General features: G+C 37.0%; 2 protein-coding genes across 4 annotated transcripts; one reads left to right on the plus strand and one right to left on the minus strand.

Annotated features, from left to right (window-relative positions):
- Nucleotides 1–398: 398 nt before the first annotated feature.
- Nucleotides 399–1,523, minus strand: LOC133814329 (uncharacterized). Its single transcript, XM_062247303.1, has 3 exons — nt 1,095–1,523; nt 649–899; nt 399–582 (listed from the first exon to the last, which is right to left on the minus strand). Exons 1-3 carry the CDS (start codon nt 1,521–1,523, stop codon nt 399–401), a joined length of 864 nt encoding a protein of 287 aa, XP_062103287.1.
- A 9,808-nt stretch (nt 1,524–11,331) lies between these two features.
- On the plus strand, nt 11,332–19,364 carry LOC133817897 (uncharacterized). Of its 3 annotated transcripts, XM_062250529.1 has the most exons (16): nt 11,332–11,573; nt 11,726–11,755; nt 12,033–12,184; nt 12,350–12,407; nt 12,744–14,256; nt 14,344–14,375; nt 15,089–15,221; nt 15,797–15,894; nt 15,988–16,032; nt 16,289–16,394; nt 16,666–16,792; nt 17,425–17,540; nt 18,028–18,104; nt 18,217–18,351; nt 18,647–18,715; nt 18,849–19,364. In XM_062250529.1, exons 3-16 carry the CDS (start codon nt 12,039–12,041, stop codon nt 19,119–19,121), a joined length of 2,928 nt encoding a protein of 975 aa, XP_062106513.1. In that variant the 5' UTR covers nt 11,332–11,573; nt 11,726–11,755; nt 12,033–12,038; the 3' UTR covers nt 19,122–19,364. The 3 variants fall into 3 exon arrangements, with proteins under 3 accessions (XP_062106513.1, XP_062106514.1, XP_062106515.1); XM_062250530.1 differs by lacking the exon at nt 11,726–11,755; XM_062250531.1 differs by lacking the exon at nt 11,332–11,573 and having other exon boundaries at nt 11,602–11,755.
- The last annotated feature ends 3,007 nt before the right edge of the window (nt 19,365–22,371 follow it).

Genomic DNA, 22,371 nt, shown 5'->3' on the forward strand with positions numbered 1-22,371 from the left:
AGTCAAGGCAAGTGACTAAGGAATTAAAGCTCCTCAATCACTTGGGGGGCATATAAGGCATCTAGTAAGCAAGGCATATCGAGAGGTATGTAAACACATGAGCAAAATAAGTGAAAGCATGATAGGGTACTTAGGTATTTTTCAAAATTTTGTATTTTGTTAAATCAAACCAAAGTACTATGCTAAGTTCGGTCATGCAAACAGATGTTATAATAAAAGACAAATATTATAATATCAAAAGGAATCGCTTTACACCGCGAGCAGTAACTGCTCGGATGTAATTTTTTGTTAAAAGAAAAAAGTAGCTGCCCGCACAATAATAAAAATTATATTGTCTTTACATCATGACCCATAGATCGTGTATTTAAAAGATAAAAGGATAAAAGAAAAATATCAGACTACGAAGCAGGAAGATCTTGAGAGGTGTCCTGGTCGACGAAAGTTGTAGCTTCATTGTCCACCCCGTCCATGCCAGTGGCCAAAGAGATTTCGGGCGAGGCAGGTATCCTTGCTCTCTCTTCTTCTGCCAGACAAGCAGCGCAGCAGACTATCTCAGCATGCCTCGTGCGCTCAGGAAGATAACTGAAGTCGACCTCCTGGTTGTGTTTCCAGAAGTCGTAGAAACACTTAACTGTGGCATTCTTGTACCTCTCCAAATTGCTGGCGTTGGCTTTTTCAAGTTCCTCGATCCGGCCTTCCAACTTTGTAGTCTCCTGTCTGCTCGCAATCAAGTCCTCCTCGAGTTTTTTAGCCTCGCGGTAGTTAATGCGGTTAGACTCCTTGAACTGGTCTCTTTGCTCGACGGCCTTGTCTAGAGCAGTCTGCTTCTCCCTTAACTCCTCAGCCAGCTTGTCTTTCTCCTCGAGCAGTGTTGCATTTGTCTTCTGAGCAACCTCAAGCTATTTAGCATATTTTGCTTCGGCAGCTTTGAGTTCTTTAGCGTGCCGTTCCTCGGAAGTCTTGGACTGTTCGGTGATGGCTCCCGAGTGGAGACGGCCGGTAGTCACGGTTAGCATTGCCTGCGATTAGCACAAAAGTTAAATTGACTATAATAAATAAAAGGATTTAGTCTCCGTAGAAAAAAGACAACTTACACTTGCGAGCTCGTTTAGAGCGCAGGTTAAGATCTGGTCGACGTCCATCGTCTTTGTCCCAGCCATCGCTTCTCGGCAACGTTTGTGCTTCAAAATTTTTGCCATCCTGTCCTTGGCTGACCTTAGGGCATGACTCGATATGTCACCCCCAGTGGAAGCAGGGGCAGCCTGCTGAGTCTGGTCAGCTGGAGCTGGTGGGGAAGGTGTCGACCCGACCGGAGCAGGCGGAGATTGCCGCTCGAGGGGAGAAGGAGGTGGTGTTGCATTTGTTGAGGGTACGTTTGCTGGAGGGTCTGCAGTACGGGATTTCTTGGCTGGAGGCGCTTTACTGCTTTCCCCTTGATGCCGCCTGCTTGTTTTCTTCTTGCTCGCAGGAGCTTCAGGAGCCTCGGGAGTACAGTACATATTGAACACATTTTTGAATTCCATGTCTGCAAGAAAGCAAATGCATGAACAGTGAGATAGTACTAACGACTGAGTATGTTATGTCAGGAAAAGAAACAAAGAAAATCGTAAGTAAAATACCCGAGCTATCATTACTGGTCACTACATTATTTACTTTACTAGTGTTACACTCACTCTCTGGCATGAAGAAGTCTGAATCTAAATTGGGAGCGTACTTAAAATTACCATCCCCCTCAAACAAGTGACAGGGAATTGGCAAACTATCTAAGAGCGAGAGATCAGTACCGTTCTCATCCGAAGATTCGTCGAGAGGCTCGAGAGGTTGGTAACTTTATTTTTTCTCTTTCCCAGTGGGGCGGGGTGAGCAGCAGCTCGCAGGGTGCTGGAGGGTTCCCTGATTTTCACTCCAGTTGTCCTCCTCCTTTGAGGTTGTGACACGTCTAGGTGCTGCTTGGGAATCTCCTCGCCAGTGGCACTTCCCGCTGTTGACTCCCTCACATCCTGGTGAGGGGCCAAAAGCCCAACTAGCCTAAGGTTGGCCTCTATAACCAGATGCTTGATGCTCCTTTCCACGTCAGTCAGGCTGGCCAAGAGGGCTGATCGGACTTCCATGTCTGGAGTAGGGTCTGGTCGCAACCATGGGCCTGAAAGGCGCTAAAAATCTATGGGAAATGCAGTAAAAATTTAAGAAAAATAAATGACCAGAGGTGCAAAGACTTTACCTCCTTGTGTGAAGGCCAAGTTGTTTGCGACCATGTCAGTAGTCAGAAAGTACTCCAGATGGTACTTCCCCACGTTCGAGATAAAAGTAGTGTCAGTCAGGAAAGTGCGACCTGTTTCCTGGTGACAGAAGTGGAAAAACCTCGTGTTTTCCTGGTTGGGGTTGGATTTTAGGTCGAACAGGTAGTTGACCTCATGTGGCGTGGGGACAAGCCATTTCTTATGGCTATAGAGGATATAGAGGGTAGAAAGCATTCTATATTCGTTGGGGGTTATTTGAAAAGGAGCGACCCCAAAATAATTGGCCACTCCCTGGAAAAAAGGATGAAGAAGCAGGATCACTCCTGCCTCGATATGGTACCTCGACCAGGTGCTGTACGCGCCTCCAGGCAGATTTTCCCTTTGGTCTCTGGTGGGTTGGACTAGGGTCACCCCAGGAAGTCCATATTTTTTAATATAATTGGCAATCATCCTAATCGTTACTCGGCTATGAGGAGCGACATACCATTCAACATCTAGTTGAATAGCGTGTCGAGGTTGAGCGCGAGTTTGAATGCTGGGGGCGGGGATATTTCTTTCTCAACCACTGGTCGAGGGAATTTCAGCCTGAGGACCAGGCTGATTTGAAGGGTTAGAAGGTTTCTTTTTCTGGGCTTTAGACTTAACACGACCCATATTTTGGTGCGGGGATGATGAAATGTTTGGGGTAGCTTGAGAAAAAGGAATTTCTTGTATCAACAGCGACAGTTGCTCCTCGTCCTCAAGAAATTGAGCTAGCAAGTCATCGTCGATGGGTCTCTCACCTCCCCATGGATCTTGCATGAAAAACTGCGAACAGAGAAAGGGGGAGATGAGAACATAAAGCCTAAAAATCTGTGTTGAGAGTTAGAATAACGTTGCTCGCATATAAAAGTTAAGCTTTTATATGGCTAGCAACATTCTAGCAAAAACACTAAGTTTTATATGAGCAGTTTGAGAAACAGATTGAAAAGCGGAAGTAAAAAAAATTTCAAGAGAAAACTTTTTCAACTCCGAGAGGGTGGGAAAAACCTAGTTTTTCAACTAGCTTAAAAATCAATTTTTTACTTCGATTTTACGCCCTAAATCTACGGTCTCGACTATCAAATTGGCTCTTAACCCCTATACAACACTATTTCACTTCCCTATCAAGCATCGATCAACATGCCCATTACCCCAAAATAGTTTCGGTCAAGAACAGTCAAAAACACAAATTTGAATACATAAAGAACAGTTTTGCATGGCATATCAAACGTCCAAGGGGTTCGTAAAACTTACTTGGATGAAAAGAGGGGTCTGGAACACAAGCTTTGAGCATCCAGATGGAGGATCCTTAGAACAACGATGGAAGCTCTTAAAATTCTTTGGGTTTTGAAAGTCGAGGTTCTTAGGAGTTCTTGACAAGAAAATGGCGAGTGAAAAGTAAAAAGTAAAAATATGGATTTGGGGTATTATATATAGTGATTGCGACACGATAAAAGAGGTAATCATGAATTACTTTTTCTGAGTATGGGGAAGTGTAATAGCCGTCAGACAAGTTTTTGGGAAACCAAAAAGGCTTGATTAGACATGATTGATTGCTTTTTCTGAGAGGGCATGGACAACTCTGACAGGTTTGGTGGAGTAAGCGAAGGGTCAGTTTCCTAAGTTTACTTATTGCTGGTCGCAATAAATAAACTTGGGGGGCAAATGTTTACCCAAAAAACGGCTGCTGATGACGTGGCAAGGATTTTTCACACGTGGTCTACACGTGGTGGAAGTGTTGTTCGACTATCGACCAGAGGCACATCACTTCGTCAAGCCTAACTATTAGGTACGACCAGCCTGGTCGTATAATTTGATTTATTTACTTCTAAGATTGTAATCCTATAATAATTGTATTGAATATTTCCTCTTTATTACCTTGATATGCGGTTATTAAGGAAAGATAAAGGCCCATTGGCCCATGTAACCCTCATTGAGCCTATAAATATGCATGAAATAGCTCAAGGAAATGACTTTTGATCTCTGAATATTTTTCCTGAGTATTGAGAGAGAAAGCTATAATGTGATTATCCATTGTTTTATTGTAATTATCCCAAGGTTTGTGAAACTCAAGAACCCTAGTTCTTTGATCATGGCTTTGAGATTCAATATTAATAATAGCACTAAGTGGACGTAGGTCGTTACCATTCTTTGGGGCCGAACCACTATAAATCGTTTGTGTTTTCTTCTTACCATTAGGCTAAACTCTTACTTGTCATCTCATATTCTGTCGTAGATTTGACTCCGTGTCGTTGGTCAAATTGAGGGTCAACAACAATATTGATTAAATAAATGTTACAACTCAATTGCACAAAATACAAGTAAATAGAAAGATGTAGAAGAAGAAGATTACAAAATCAAAACAATAAGAACAAAAGAAAGAAATAAGAACAATAGAAAGAACACAAACTCTCACACAACCAAAGTGTAGAGTAGTGGAGATCATCAACTTGAACAAGGTTCAAGATCTGTGTCCAAAAGCTTATTTCCCCTATTCTCTAAGCACTAAGGGATTTTACAAGGAAATAGCTCTATGGAATTATCAAGCCTCTATAGTGTATTTTCCAGCCAAGTGTTTGTGGATGGAAAATTACGTGTCTTACAAGTGAGCATTAGTGTAACGCCCTACTAATCAAGGACCGTTACAACGTGTGTTTAAAATAGTGATGGACTCGCTAAACGAGTCAGTTGGACTAAAACATGTGATTAAGCAACTAATAGCTCAGGTATTAAAAATTTTGGTCAAGGAATAAACATTTCCATAAAAATCTTTAGTCTTTACATAGGATCCCAATATAGAGTTTAAAAGTCGTTTACAACTCAAGGATTACAAAATAAGCCGACCTAAGCGGCAAAGCAAGGTCCAACCCTAGTTTCTCTACGATATCTCTGTCGTGGCGGTCGAGCTGACTACATATGTACACACCGCCCCTAACGCTCTCCAACTCATGACTGGCCAAGCTTCTCATACCCTTACTTGCACCACATAGCACCCGTGAGCCAAGGCTCAGCAAGAAAACTTAATTAAATAGATTCAGATAGTCAACAGAGTATAAACATCATTCTTAGCAGTAATAACTGTAACCAAGTAGACACATTATACAAGTATGCGACCACAAAGTCACACAAGTGCGTGCACTTCTATTTATTCAAGTGGCATTCGAGCCAGAAAAGTGCATAATATACTGCCAGGGTGGCCTATCCATAGCGGCATGCGTTCTGCACACATAGTGCCAACCATGGCTTATAAGCCGAGCTTCCAATCAGGAATAATCATACACATAGTATATTCATCATATAAACAAATACAACACATTCCAGTATGCTTAATCAGGTATTCATAGGAATAATTATAATCATGCTCATTAACAAGGGCCCGAGCCCTAATCATATCTACATTTAATGATCGGGCCAAGCTTTAATCACATATCTCACGTATCAGGTGTAGTTTTCTTACCTTGAGCTTCGTGCGAATAAAGAAACTACCTCAAGTGCTATCCCTAACCTGAGCTTGGCGGAAACCATAGTCACAATACAAGTATAGGTTTATTAGGAATCAACCCTAAATCTCGAGTTCCAATCTGAACTCTAACTCTTAGAACCACTGATCCCAGTTAACGGGGCGCTAAAAATGTCCCCCGAGCCCCTAAGTGGGCTCCGAAACTGGATTCTCGAGCCCCCAGGCCTTACTCTTAAAAATTAAGCTAAACCACTTTTCGAGGCACTTGGCGCGGTTGTGCCCACATAAAATTTGGGGTTTCTAGGGCATTGGCGTGGTCGCACCCTTCAACTCAAGCCCCCAAATTGAAGTTCAGTTTCACCCTTCCTGAGACACTGGGTCGCTAGAAACCTAAACAGAGCCCTGAACATAAGTGTTCTTCCCCAATTTTCCAAACCAATGATTCTAGCAGAATTAGACCCCAAATTTGACCCATTTAGATGTTTCTAACAGGATTTCAACCCCAAAAACATATCACATAGCTTAGGCAACAAAACCCTATATTCATTTCACCACAAAACACCCATAAAACTAATCCCTAGGAATCAAAACCAAAAGAAACTCAAGAAGACCATTAGAAAAGGAAAGAACCAGAGAATTACTTGAATTCCCTTTGCCCGAATCGAAACCCTACTGAGATCCTTAGCTTAGTAGCTTCTAACCCCCAAAACACTCTCCAATCTTCACCAAAATTGCACTTGGCTTGATCTCTAGATTCAAGGTTACTAAGTAAACACACCAAGAGAGGAAGAAAATTAGCTTACACGTGAATGACCCCAACCCATCAACCTTAGCCTCTTTTCACTAGCTAGGTGGCCAAAAGACTATTTTACCCCTAACCCTTAACTTAGCCCCAAAGCATTCCCAAGGGCATTTTAGTCCTTTCCCCAAAATTCCCACTAATTCTTAAAATAATTATATCAAACCAAATATTCATCAATTAATTCCCGTTACTCAATAAATCCCGATAATTGACCAAATTACCTAGATACCTCTAAGTTCACCCCAAGCCGGGTATTTTACCTCATTGTGACTTTTCTGCTACCTTGCTCACTAGGATCGCCTCGTGCTGAGTAACTCAAATATATTCACATAATAATGTGGTCACATTTATAAATCACTTATATTTACACTTATACCCTCAACGGGTCAAAATTATGAAAATGCCCTTATAATAAAAACACATGCCCACATGCATATTTAATACACTTAAACATGCAAGCATGATTATATCATCATGCCATTCACATAATTCACATAACAATATACTCATAACACATAAACACATAATTAACTCAATTATTGCCCTCATGGCCCCATAATCATGGCACTAAGCCATATTAGGGAAGTTGGAGCGTTACAATTAGACTCATATTTATAGAGTTTTGAGATATCTCTTGAATTTCAAATTCCACCAACCCCATGGTTGTTACCAATATTTAATTGGATGTTTATGGAATTAAATGAAGATTTGGGAGTTACTTTGGATGTTAGAACCATTCAAATTGAAAAAAACTGAAAAAATAGAGTTGGCTGTCAGCACCCCTGGCCGCGGCCTAGGACATGTCTTGTAACGACCCAAATTTGCTAATGAGGCTTAAGGGTCTTGATTAGTATACCAGGAGGGAAATAATGGATTTAATGTGATTTAAATGTGTAATTATATGATTAGTAATGTTTGTATGGTAATTGATGATAATATGATATTCATATATGATAAATGTGAGAACCACATTATTATGTGGATAATTCTGTAGCCGGCGACTCGAGGCGATCCTAGGGCTAGATAGCGAGAAAAGTCACAACGGGGCATTATAATTGACTTTGGACAAGTCAGGGGTATTTTAGGTATCGGGTAGTGATTTAGACTATCGGGTTATGAAAATAAATAATTGGAGATATATTCGAGGTTAGGATGTCTAGGCGGGATTATTGGGGGATTTTACCGTTTTGCCCTCGGGGACGTTTCCGGCACCCCGAGCTTTGGGATTAGTCTGATAACTTAAGGATAGACTTAAGGAATATGTTAGAAAACAGTAGACACAAGTTTAAACTGACCTTTCTCTCCTTCTCTCTCTTAGCAAAGGCAAAACCCTGATTTTCAAAGGGGAAATTGACTGAAACTTAGGGGAATTGAAGGGCTCAACCAGAGGATTAGCTCAAGGAACTAATCAAGGTTTGAATTGGAGCCAAGGTAAGCATTAATTTTCGTTTATGAGGTTAGAAATTTAAGGAGAAATGGCTGAGTTTTTAATAGTTGTGGTTTTGACATTCAAGGTGGGGTTGAGGCTTAAAACTCTGAAGATAGGCTAGGGGATCCTTGGAGAAACGATTCTACAGCTGAGGTAAGGTTTAATTTAAAGTTTGATGGTTGAATTTGAGAGTTTTCATGGCTGGTTTTGAGTTCTGTGGGTTTGAAATCTTAGAAATTGGAATTGGGATTTTGGTGAGTGTTAGGCTGGATTTTTGGTTGGATTGTGTTGTTTAAATCGTTCTAATGATGTTGTTATTAATTGGTTTTGAGTTGGGGGCTTTGGGATGGCTTAAGGTGAGGTTTAGAGATTGAAAATTGTGGATTTTTCTGGGTTCGAAGGGTCGGGCCGCGGCATGGTTTTTGGTGAGCCGCGACCCTTCGAGGCTGTTGCATGCTGAGGAAGGAGGGCGGGCCGTGGCATGGTCCAAGCAATGCCGTGGCCCTCACCTGATTTTGTGCCTTAGATGGTTCTGTTTGGGGGCCATGCCGCGGCATGGATGGCCTATGCCGGGGCGCTTAAGAGATTTTGGGATTTTGAGATTTTAGGCTTGAGAATTTAACCTAGGGTGCTCGGGATTGAATCTTTTACCATATTTGGTGAAGTTCAATGTTTCGAGGACTAGAACTTTGTCTAGAAGCTCATTTAAGATTGTTAATGGTATCCTTTATCATGGTTGTGACTAGGTGCTAAGCTAGGGCTCGGGGATCGGATCGCGCTCAAGGAGTATCGCCCGTAACTAGTTCATCTAGAAGCCAAAGGTAAGAAAACTACACCCGATTGAATATTTGAACGGGACTAAGGGCTCCCTGATATATATGATTGAAAGAATGATATTATGCCATGTAAATTGTAACCAACGGCCTAAGTGTGCCACGGTTAACTTGTGCAATTGGCACGGCTCGGACACTGGTATCTGAGGACAGCTTATTATGCACTGAGCTCGGTTTAAGCGGGTCGGAGTCAGTGGGTTAAACAGAGGGTGCGACCTAAGGTGTCGACCCTAGTATTTGTGTTAATTGATTATTATACTTGGCTATGAACATGATTAATGAGATTGTTGAATAATCTGAGTATAGATGAGGTTACTTGTACCTTGAGGTGTGCTTATATGCTGTGGATTGAATATCTGAACATGCTTATTGGAATGTCTGTATGATAATATTGTTTATGCTGTGTATGTTGTTTTCTTGTTGGGCCTTGGCTCACGGGTGCTGCGTGGTGCAGGTAGAGGTAAAGGCAAGATTGATCAGCCCTGACTGGAGAGCTCTGCAGGGTGGATGTACATGTCAGGCCGCTCAATTGCCACGGTTGAGGAGGTTACAGGGACAGAAGGACCGGAATCACCTGTTTTGCTTAGTAGGGCCAATATTGTCTTTGACTTTTGCTTTTTTTGTAAATCTGTTTGTAAACACTAAATGGTTTCAGGGATCCCTGCTGTAAATGGTTTATACTTTATGAAATGTATCTTTTGAGGCCAAAATATCTTTTAACCCTAGAACACCTCAATTAATGACACGTTTGACTAAAATGACTTGTTTAGCGAGTCTTGCACCTTTATAATCACACAGTGTAACGGTCTTGGCTATCCAGGGCGTTACATGTCTGGCTGCGACCGCTGGCTATTGACTCCCAGGCCTGTTTCAGCCTTCCAATTTTCTATTTTTCCAAAACGTCTCAAACCCTTTCCCATATGATTTTATAACCTCCATACACCTAATGTGAGTTAAAAATATGTCTTCAACAACCATATTACATAATGACTTTATGAAATTCAAACACAAATGTGTAACTCTAAATCTACACATTTTTAGGTAATATTTGAGAATTACAAATTTGTAACTGAATTTATAACTTCAAAATATATTATATTTGGACATACACATGTGTCCATTATCTTAACTCTCAATAATATGTTACAAGGTGTGACAAATTACATACGTCACATTATTTAATCTACCATTATATTATATAAAATAATATAACTTAGAGAAGACAAATGGTAAGACCACCAATAACTAATATGAGAAAACAACCAAAAAGCTTGAACAAGTTAAAAAAACTTTGTTTAAATTTTATATTTCCACCTACACAAGTATTGCTTAAGGGTTCTTGAGAAGAAAATTAGATTTAGGATATAACAAACCTTGTAATCCTTTGTAGTAAGCAATTTTTAGAAAAGGATTTTGTGATATCAGGTTTAGTCCTTGAGATATTTTTTTAGGTGTCATCAATACCTTTTGGATCAAAAAACCTATTTTAATAGTATTAGCACTAACTTAAGTAAACGTCCCAATTGGTTGCACCCCAAAAACATGTATTGGTTGTAGCACAAGCAAATGCATATCACCGTTAAATAGTGACTAATAAGTGATGATGTTGCCATTTATCTTCAACCATAATTTTGTATATAGACGACATGTCGTCTCTCACTCTGACTTAAAAGTCAAAATCTGATCAATACACTAAAAAATTTCTAAATTATTTCTAACCCCATTATACATGTATAGACACATAATTGTATGCATCTAAACAAAAATTAGATACCTTTTAATGCTAATCTTTAAATTTTAAAATTACACCAACTTGGTTATTATTTTTGTATATAATTTCTTTTGTATTATTTTTATATTTAATTTTTTTAAGAAATTCTAAATTATTTAGATTAAGGAAGTCCATTCCTAGAATTATATCATATAATCATAATGTAAATGGGACCGGAGTGGAGGCTAAGAGTGTCCCCCTCTCTGCGCTCCGATTTTGCATAAAAAATGAGAAATGCTCTTCGTTCCTGTTTTTTCCATATTTACAAACAGAATCCCATTCCCACCTCATAGGCGGACAAAGCCCTCCCCCCTAAAGATTTACATCCCTGAGGACAAGACGTTGGTTTTGTAATATATATTTTGAACCACATAATCACCTGAACAACTTGAAAAATTACCGGTCATTTTCATGGTTTTTGTGTCTTTTATTAATTATGGTTATGCTTGACTCTGACTCTCTCGTGCTTTGCCAAAAAAGCAAAGATTTAGGAAAAGACTTTCTGGCTTTTACGATTCGCTTGGGCACTACCCGTGAGGTGAGGGTGTGAGTGACCGTAAAAGTAAAGCACATGTCATTTTTACCCAACTATGAACTATCCTAATATAATTAATTATTATAGATTTTACTTTCCAAGCCGGAAATTAGGACATACCCAATATATATTGAACGCAGTACTGTGTTTAACTAATGAATAATTGAATTTTTTACGTCCACTAATCATTTTTCTATAATGGTGTGATATTATTAAACTATAAAGAAAAAGAGAGTCAAAAGAGAAATTTGCAATCTCAAAGCTGAAAAGTACCCTTTTCCAATCAAATGCCCTTTCCTCGACAATGGCCACATAAATAAATAAAGGCCTCAGTCTGAGTCTCCCCGCCACTACAGCTCCTATTTCTCTGATCTGTACGTTACCCGTTACGATTTCACTCACTCACCCAAAAACCAAATAAACGTCAAAAGATGTAAACCACACGCGCAGTTTCTACAAAGTGCTTTCAATATTAGGATCAGGTCAGACTTCTATTACTATTATTAATCTTTGTAATTTATGGAGCAACATGGATGTGTGGTCACTGGCCACTCAACTTTGTCAAATTTCACAGACGCATTTCTGTTTTCATTTGAGATGTTTGTGTTGATTGCATTTATGTTTTCGAGTACAGATTAACAATTACTGGTTCTGGATAATTCAAGTAAGCTTCTAGTTCTGTAGACTGTAATTTTATGGGCATTGATAAATGCATATGCTATATATTATTGAGTTGCTTTTTTATGGCCTGCCATTATATATCCGTCGTGGGATTTTCCGGTGGAGTATTTTACAATCTGGGTCGTATTTTTTTTTATAATTTTATGTTGATTGGATGAATCTCAGAATCTGGGTATTGTAAATAACTTATATTCACTAATTTATATGATTTAGTGAGATTTTTTTTGGGGGGAGGTGTTTAACGGTGATTGTTTAAACAGGAAGAAATGGGCGCTACTTTATTGCCTGCCATGGCATTTGGGGTTCTTCCCCGCTATGCCATAGGTTCTCCAGGTGCTGATGGCAAAGGTGTTTCGGACTCATGTATAGGACGGCGTCTTGTTTGTTATAGGACTGCTTCAAGAAGAAAAAAGTGCGTATACACTAATCAAAATTGTTCTTTTCTTAATTTGTTTGACATGGATTTTTTTTTTCTTTTTGAGATGTTTAATCTCATTTTCTTTTAACCATAATGACAGCTATGATATGTCATTTGAAGTTTTGAGTTTTGATCATGATAAAAATCTAATTCCTGCAGACCACCTACCAAATATCCGATTGTTTGTAAATCAAGAAGTAGAATTTTTTCAAGCATGGTATGATTCTTCTCACCACAATTTATGTTCATTCCAATACGAGAAGAAGAATAATGCAACAATATGCCTTGATACAGTCATCAAATATTATTTAAAAAGCTTTTAGTGTGTAATTTTCAAGTATTAATGAAATTATGAAACAATATGCCCAGATTAAAAGAAATCCTTTGTTGAGTAACCTGAGTTTTGAGGGGTCATTTTCTTGGAGAAAAAAAAATATATATATTGGCAAAGAAGACAACTTACTTTATCTGATCTTACATAATTTATTTGTCTTTTAAATTCCAGAAAGGGGAGAAAGTACAAAAGTAGTTATGGTTTTGGTTTTGATGGCAGGATGATTCCAGTGACACTATCACTGACTTGGGCGATGAGAGGGATGTTTTTTCATCAGAAAGAAGTGAAGCATTAGGGATAAAAGAAGAGGAATTGATAGAAACCAGAAAATCTCTTTCAGATGCCCAAGCAAGACAAAAAGCCATTGAGAAAGAGAGAGATCAGCTGCTAGAGGAGTTGGCCCGTTCTAAGGCTAAACAGCAGGAATATGTTGCTACCATATTGCATGACAAGGAACTGGCTATAAAAGAACTTGAGGCAGCCAAGTCTTTGTTCCACCAGAAGCTGCAGGAATCAGTGGAGGAGAGGTTCTCATTGGAGTCTAAGTTGGTCCTTGCGAAACAAGATGCTGTTGAGCTTGCAGTACAAGTAGAAAAGTTTGCAGAGGCTGCTTTTCAGCAGGCTACTTCTCACATACTAGAAGATGCTCAGCTTAGAGTTTCAGCTGCTGAAACTTCTGCTGCTGAAGCAGCCTATCAGATAGAAAAGCAAATTAAGGAAGCCACTGAAGGTACTATATTGTCAATAGTCGAACAGTCTAAAGATGCCATAGAGAAGGCCCTTGATGTGGCAGCAAAAGCCGGTGATCACGCAACAAAAGCAGTGTCTGCATTTGCTGATGGCCTAGATCAAGTTGATGAGATTGTTTCTGTCCAGTCTGAAAATATAAAGTTAAATAGGGTAGTAAATGATTTAGAATCTCAATTATTGGTTTTAAGAAGTGAGGTTGATAGGTTGAAATTGGAGTTGGAAAATGCCCACACACAGGCACGTGCATCTGAGATTCGTGCTAGCAATGCTGAGAAAGCATTACTGGAATTTCAGGAATCAAGCAGTAAAAGAACCCTCCAGAAAGAGGAGGAAATCATGTCTCTGATGGAGAAAATGAGGAAAGATGTCTCAGAAAGAAAGAAGGCTGCGACAAAGTCTTTTAAGGCTGAGGTACAAAGCATCAAAGCTGCTATTGAGGCTGCCAAAGAAATTACACGTTCCAGAGATAATGCCTATCTAAAAAGATGTGAAGCACTTCAAAGGTCATTGAAGACATCTGAAGATGCTTCGAAAATGTGGAGACAGAGGGCAAATCTGGCAGAGTCATTGTTGTTGAAGGAAAGTTCAATAGATGAAGTGGATAAAGAATCTGTTTACGTTGTTAATGGTGGGAGGATAGATCTTTTGAGTGATGATGATTCAAAGAAGTGGAAACTTCTAAGTGACGGTCCTCGTAGAGAGATACCTCAATGGAGAGCAAGGAGGATATGCACTATCCGTCCAAAGTTTCCACCAAGAAAGGTTGATGTTGCTGAAGCTCTAACTTCAAAATTTAGAACTTTGGACTTGCCCAAACCTGATGAAGTATGGTCCATTGCTCAAGAAAAGCTGAAAGAAGGGGATACATTAATTGAGCATGTCATTGAAAAAGAAACAATAGAGAAGAAACGCAAAGCCCTGGAACGCGCTCTTCAGCGAAAAACCATACAGTGGCAGAGGACCCCTGAACAAACAAAATTAGGTAAGTTTTGCTTGTGTCTTCAAATAATTGCTTTTACATCTTCTTTAATTGGATACACATGTAATCTTAACATGAACTTGAATGCAGAACCAGGAACTGGAACTGGACGAGAGATTGTGGTTAGTAACCTGATCAATACTCATTATAGAAAAATGTGAATTTCACATGGTTTGGACTTCATCCACACTAATATGATAATTAGGTTCTTTCCATCTAAAATTGTATATTGTAGAGGGTTTTTTATGTTTCATACGGAAATGCCTATTATTTCTGTTTCTTGATTGTTTCTTGATTGTATATTGTACAAGTTACTGTGTTTGGATTTGTAAAATAACTAGGGTTATGTGGTCTGCTGTAGCTAATTGATTCATTCTTTATCCTGATGTTCACTCATATTCATGCTATTTCAACTATTTGGATTCTGAGGACTTGTTCTGTTACAGATCAGGCTAAACATCTGTAATAGAACTTTAAAACATTTTTGCATGACTGATCTAAGTTACCTTGATCATTTTTTAAAAAAAAAAATAAGGTGAAGGTGCCATATTCATGCTATTTCAACTATTTGGATTCTGAGGAATTAGTTTAACCTCATCTGTAATAGAACATTGGAACATGTTTGCAAGACTGATCTGAGTTACCTTGATCATTTTTTATTTTTTGAAAATACGGTCAAGGTGCCATCCCTTGTTAGAGTGATGCTGCTTATTCTATCACTTTATTGTCAAGATTACTTGCTTTGCTTTTTCTTTCCTCTTGTATGAATTCATGTATGCCTAATGTTGTCAAAAAGTTAGAAATCGCATTATCTAAGCATTGTTTTCCTGTGAAGTTTCAAGCTTTCAACTGGGAAAGCTGGAGAAGGCAGTGGTACCAGGATTTGGCTCCTAAAGCTGCTGATTTATCACAATCTGGGATAACAGCAGTTTGGTTACCTCCTCCAACACAATCAGTAGCTCCTCAAGGTCTCTCATATGCTTCCAATTTCTTCCATCACTTCTTCCTTTTCTATTTTTGGAGGGAAATTTGATTGTGATGAGTTCTATGACTTATGAATTTGTAACGACCCTTATGATTATTTCCCCCAAAATGCTTTACGGTTCAAATGCCTTTTTGGTCTGTTCTTGTTTAGATATAGTTTTTATGGCTCTCGTAAAATTAAAATGTGCTTTCCTTTTTGACATATATGACTTGTTGCAGGAACATCTAAAGGAGATGAAATTGTTTAGTGATTTTCCTCTTCTTGTGGATTTGCAATCTCTTTTATTTTAGTATTAGTATGTTATTGTTGGCCACTTGACCCACACATCCTGTTTATGTGTTTTGGATATATGAATATTTATTTCTCTCAAAAAGGAAAGTCTATTGGTGTACGTTTCAAGATAGAACTTTTTAATTTTTGTTATTATTATTATTTTGCGTAGTATTTTGATCTGTTAATCTTCACTGATTTAGACTCTTTAGATATATCTATATACTGTAATTATTTTATATATATTTTATAGCAGACAGTAGATATTGATTATCTAATGACATGCAGGTTATATGCCTTCGGATCTGTACAATTTAAACTCAGCATATGGTTCTGAGGAGGAACTTAAACACTGCATTGAAGAAATGCATTCTCAAGACCTTTTGGTATGTTTGTGATTTTTTTTATTTGAAGTTGAGTTTTGGATGTTAAATTTGGTTTTAAAACCTGGTGCTATGTCTGTATTTCTATGAATATAGGCCTTGGGAGATGTTGTACTGAATCATCGGTGTGCACATAAACAGGTTAGACATTGTTATACAAATTCTTCTTTTTTTTTCAAATTATTCTGAGTGCGAATATATTTATCATTTCTAAGAACCTATGAGAATGGTGGCTTGTCATATGTGGTAAACTAATATAAAAAATTTATTTTTATCTCATCTATTGTTACGATCAAGTGATAATATAGTTACTTAATCAGAAGTATTTTAGGTTCCATTTAAGAATATTTTTGAGGCCTCTGTTACAGAATATGTATATATGTATTGCTGTTTTCAGAGCCCAAATGGTGTTTGGAACATTTTTGGTGGCAAGCTTTCTTGGGGTCCTGAGGCAATTGTTTGCGATGATCCAAATTTTCAGGGTCGTGGAAACCCTTCTAGTGGTACCTTTCCATTCAATTGTTTATTGATGGAGTAATTATAAGTGCTTGACATAGAATGCCTTGCAGTAGCATGCATGTGGATATTTACATGCATACACATGCATGTGTATATGTCTAAATGTTAATGTTCGATAGATGAAAATTTCAATATGTCATTATTAACTTTAATAATTAAGCTGGAAACGATTAACATGTTATAATAATTTTGATGATTAAGCTGGAAAATGAGAGAGCATTCTATCTTACTTAGTTGCTCTTAATTTTTGCATAGGTGATATATTCCATGCTGCACCAAACATCGATCATTCCCACGAGTTTGTAAGAAAAGATATAAAAGAGTGGTTAAATTGGCTTCGCAATTACATTGGTTATGATGGGTGGCGCCTCGACTTTGTGAGGTAATGTATTTCTCAAGTTTTTCAGCTTTACATGTGTTTCAAACACTTCCTGCTGATTTCTGTTCTAGGATTCATAGATCACAATGATAAAGCTGGATGGAAAGCAGTGTATATGAGATTAGATCCTCATCACCATTCATTTAAAAATAAAAATAAAAATAAAAATTCTATTTGTATTGTTAAGAGCATTGTGTGCTTGTGCATTTACAGGTCATCAGTGACTTTTACAATAAATGAACATCATGCTTTCCATCTTTGAGATCTATCCCATTTTTGTCTTTTTGAGTCAAAGATGCTGATATTGATATGAATGAAGCATAACTTTATAAAGTCATGTCTTTAGACGGCTCTGCTAAGGACATTAATATTCTATATGCTCCAGTCAATTTCAATTGTTTAGTACTATACTCAAACTGTTCTGACTGAACATGCCATCTAAATGTAACATGTGTCACCTTGACGTTCAAAGGAGACTAATTTAAGAGGTATCACAGTGACTTCTGTCAACTGCAGATTACACTAATTGGAATGATAGGATGTTTGGGAAAGTTTTGAATGGTACTATAAATTCAGAATATATATTTCTATTCACATATTTTAGTAGAAGTTTTTGTCTTATATGTTGTTCACAGGGGCTTCTCAGGTTCTTATGTAAAAGAATATATTGAATCTTCAAATCCTGCATTTGCTATTGGAGAATATTGGGATAGTTTAGGTTATGAGCATGGCGACTTGTGTTACAATCAAGGTAAGAACTTAAGGCCCGAAAGAAAGTCTTCACTTAAGGATTTTAGCTGTTGTGTTTGCTCAATGTTGAGAGATCTGTGTGCATTCACGTACAGTTTATTTACCTGCTACCTCACTGTTTTCAGGGTGGCTTTTTTTTTTTAAGTGCCTACAAACTTGTTGAATTGATCTTCCAGATTGGGGCATAGAATATGAGATTTCTAAAATACCATGTTTGATTATTCATCTGGGGTCTAGATGTCTGGAGACTTTTTTGGCTACCCAAGATGGGTTAAGATTTTGATCTTGCTCTACCAGTACGTACGTGGACCTAGAATTATTTTACAAAACAATGAGTTAGAAATTAAAGCAAGGGAACCCAAATCATGTTATTTATGTCATGCACTATTTGTTAGGCGGCTAGAAAAGATCATTTTACTTTATATAAGATACACTTTTATTTATTTATTTATTTTTGTGCGTGTGGGGATGGAACACTCAAATTATAGATGCTCATAGGCAAAGGATAGTCAATTGGATCAATGCAACGGGGGGTACTTCATCAGCATTTGATGTCACAACAAAGGTGATGTTTCTGCTTTCTCAAGTTTCTCATAATATCTATTTTAATTTCCCAGATATTTCATTTCTTATTTTCAATCGAAGATGTAAACTCTTGAGGTATTGCCCTTGTGCAGGGAATCCTCCACTCTGCTCTGCATAATCAATACTGGAGATTGATAGATCCTCAAGGCAAACCAACTGGAGTTATGGGATGGTGGCCTTCGCGTGCTGTCACATTTCTAGAGAACCATGATACAGGATCAACACAGGTCTCTCTCTTACGAGCATTTAATTATTCAGAAAAAGGCATAAACATGCACATTGGTAATACGATCTGTAGTATGAATCGCCAAATTTGCAAGATTCGTTAGAGCGATTGTCTACTACTTATATGCTGCTCTCTATGCTTTTTCCGACTGGCACTTCTTGATGTTGGTTAAGAAGCCAAACTTTTATCCTTGATAAGCAAATACTATACAAATTTTAGTTATAACTTATTTATAAAGTGATATCTATATCTAATGAGCTTGAATTGAGGGAAATTGACTTTCTATTTTCTTCCAGGGTCACTGGCCATTTCCACGAGATAAGCTTGCACAGGGATATGCCTATATTCTGACCCATCCTGGAACAGTAAGTTCTTTGCCACTCAATTGCTTGAGTGTAGCCTTCATTCCATTAAAGCCTCCATAAAACTTCACCTGGTGGATATAGAGTACATAATCTTTTCTTGAGCCAACTTAAACTCCTTGTTCCCTTTTTGTAGCCTGTGATATTCTATGATCACTTCTACGATTTTGGCATTCGTGACATAATAACTGAGCTGATTGAGGCTCGAAGAAGGGCCGGAATCCATTGCAGGAGCACTGTGAAGATATTCCATGCAAACAATGAAGGTTATGTTGCACAGATTGGTGACAGTCTAGTGATGAAGCTTGGTCATTTTGATTGGAATCCTTCCAAGGAAAATAATTTGGATGGAAGCTGGCAGAAGTTTGTTGATAAGGGAGCAGATTATCAATTGTGGTTAAGACAATAGTCTCTTGAGTCCTGACTCCTCACTCCTGACATATACAGCAAAGGCAAGCTTTATTCTTATTTTCTAATTGTAGTATTATATCTCATCATTAATCAATAATACATTGCAATTTTTTTTGCAAGTGAACAACTTAAAGGGGAACTATTTTGTGGGACATTTTGTCTCAGTTTCCTGTATGGCTGTATCTTGTACAATAATTTCAGGCCAATTATAAGAGTAGACAATCAGTTTGATGCTTGGACACATACATTGGATAGCTTTCTTTGCACTCAAATCAGTTGACCCTTTATATTATTTTTTTAGCAAGCCTGGGGAGAAAAAAATGTTGATATTTAAGATAATTACTGTACAAAGTTGGGTTTTTTTTTCTTTCTTTTCAATGGAGAAAAAAAATAATAAATGGATATGTGCTGGGATGTTGCTGACTGCTGTGGGAAAAAAAATCTGCGTCAATGCATCATGTGCCTTTCTAGCCAGTAGCCACAGTGGCTCCCCCAGCCATCACTTTCAGCAAGGACTTGGGTCAAAATCTCAACACAAATACCGAATTATGCTCTGATATGAGTAGAGAAAACAGAGGAGCAGAAATAGAATAGAAAAATAGAATTTTGTCTGTTCAAAGATTAGTGTGTATATATATATATATACACACATATATAAAATAAAGATGGGATATTGCAGCAGCTGTCTGATATTCAATGCATTTTTGGATTCTCATATTAAATGCAATATCTTAATAGTACTATTTAATGCAACGGTGACAGTTCTTTGCTACAAGACAAAGAACTCAATAGAAAAAATTATTGGACAAAAAGATGCTATAAAAATATATATAATTTTGTAATAATTAATTAGTTTAAATGGGTGAGAGAAAAAACAAATGAGGGGCCAAAATATCCCACCCTATTTCTTATTATATTATTTTACAGTAAAAGCCGATGATTAACCATGTACCCAAAAATCAAGGTAACTTCTCATATATCACAAACAAGGGTTTAGCTCATAAACTACCAAATCAGGCCTTCTCAAATCTATTAAGACTCTTATCAAACAAAACCCCAGAACAGTGAAATAATATATATAATCTGCCCAATATGATCAATGTCTTGCCTGCAGTATTTGAAAATAAAATAAATAAATAAGTCACTTACAAAATTTAAAACATAAACTATAACATAACTTCTTAATTATTTTTTGGCATTGCCTACCTGAAAGGAGCAAAAGTAAAAAAAAAATAAGGGGAAGTAAAAAAATAATAAGTGGAGGAGTGAGCCAAAAGCACGTAAGTACAAACAAATACAACAATATTCAAGAAGACTATACCATATATTTTCATATCAAATTCATACTAATAAATCATAATCATAAGAACTCGTATTCATAATCATAATTATAATCATATATCATGTGATCATGGTATCCCTATTGTCCATGGCACATCATGAGGTAACCAACAAAAGCATAAACCGGTAAGACCTTCTCTATGAGGTAAACATGATCTCAGGTCCTCGAATAACATCGGCGCGTCTGTCCTATGAGTTACGTTATATCCTTAGTAACTCATTTGTTGTGTCGTATTCAGCACGCTAACAACCTGCTGCTTTTCATACAACATACAAGCAGAGATACAACAACTCATATCATAACATAGTAATTCGTACATTTCATAACACTTTAGCTTATCATAGCTCATACTTTCCATAACACCATAATTCTTGCAATCATATCAATGCATACTTTTCACAACATAATTCATATAAATTCTAGCTAACTTCCCTACCTCAAGTCCAAACAAAAGTAAAATGCAGGTACATCACAACGAGCCTATAATCACAATCAAACGTTCGTCTTAAAATCATGTAAGATTACACATGCCCAACATGTGCATGAGTCATGCACACGTGGCACAAGTTGCACCACAATGCTATTCATACAACAACGTCACATAGATTCATAAAAGAGTAATGTCAATTCTACTAATTATTTCTCAATGATTTCAAATCAGGAACCATGAATTTAATTAAATAACATATATTTGAGCGTAAAAATGAACTTGCATGTAACATGCATACGTGAGACAGTTCTTAAAACTAGCGTTGAAGTTGAAATTATTTGTTCATTTTTTTTATCAATTTCACAAAAATTCAGCAAGTATAAAATAATTTGCCACTTAAATTATTACCACATTATTCCTTTGAATCACATATTTTTCGTTCATAAATTTTATTATAAAAATTTAATTTTCTAAAATAATTCCTTAGCCTAATTTGTATAAAATAATTATCTCATTTATTATTTAATAACGATTAAAAGAATGTGACAAAATTGTAGTTACTAATAATATCTATATAAGTTTTTTGATCGCCTTTTTAAAAAAATAAAAATTTTACCTGAAAAAACTGCCTAAATATAAATAAGATAATACAGATTTAAAGTGTGGAAACTTTTACATTTATCATATACGTAGTTTAAGATTTAATTTGTTTGAGCACATGCTTTACTTATTTTATTTAAAAGACATTTCCTCTTACTAAACCAAAAATTCCAACAAGTATTTTATTTATTTAAACCCACACAATTAAACTAAAACCATATTTCTCTCACAAAATATATTAAAAAAAACTGCATGTTTTTAATTAGATAAAAACCCCACTAACATGTGAAATAAAATATCTTTTGTTTATATAAGATCAAAATATCACTTTGAGGCATAACTTGTACATTTTAAAAATCATTGAATTATCATCACCATCAAATAAATAAATAAAAAAACAACAAACACATATTTATCTAATTACACCTTTAATCATGCTAACACATTACCTAGCATGTTTCTACAACTCATGCATCCTTTTTAACACTTTTTGATCAAGTCATCCTAACATGTTTCTATACTTGAACAAATCAAGAATACATTTAATCATGCAAAACCACAACAAAATCAAAACAAGCTTGAACCATAATGTATGCTCATGTCAAATTCTTTGCAACATAAAAACATAAAGTATCACAATTAGACCATGCCCATAACTAAAATAAAAATAAGAAACCAAAACATAATCTCACAACCCTTTAAGATACCCTAGGCCAAAAGCCTATTAGCATGCTTCTAATGTCCAAATTGAATTTTTTTATCATCAAGACATAAAGATTTGTTGAAACAACAATAGCCCAATTTAATCTTTCAAAAATCAAAATTCTTATAGATTTCCAATAAAAACCTTAACATGTTCCCATTTTAGTTGATAGA

This window comes from Humulus lupulus, chromosome 2 (assembly GCF_963169125.1).
Source record: "Humulus lupulus chromosome 2, drHumLupu1.1, whole genome shotgun sequence".
Classification (NCBI taxonomy): domain Eukaryota; kingdom Viridiplantae; phylum Streptophyta; class Magnoliopsida; order Rosales; family Cannabaceae; genus Humulus; species Humulus lupulus.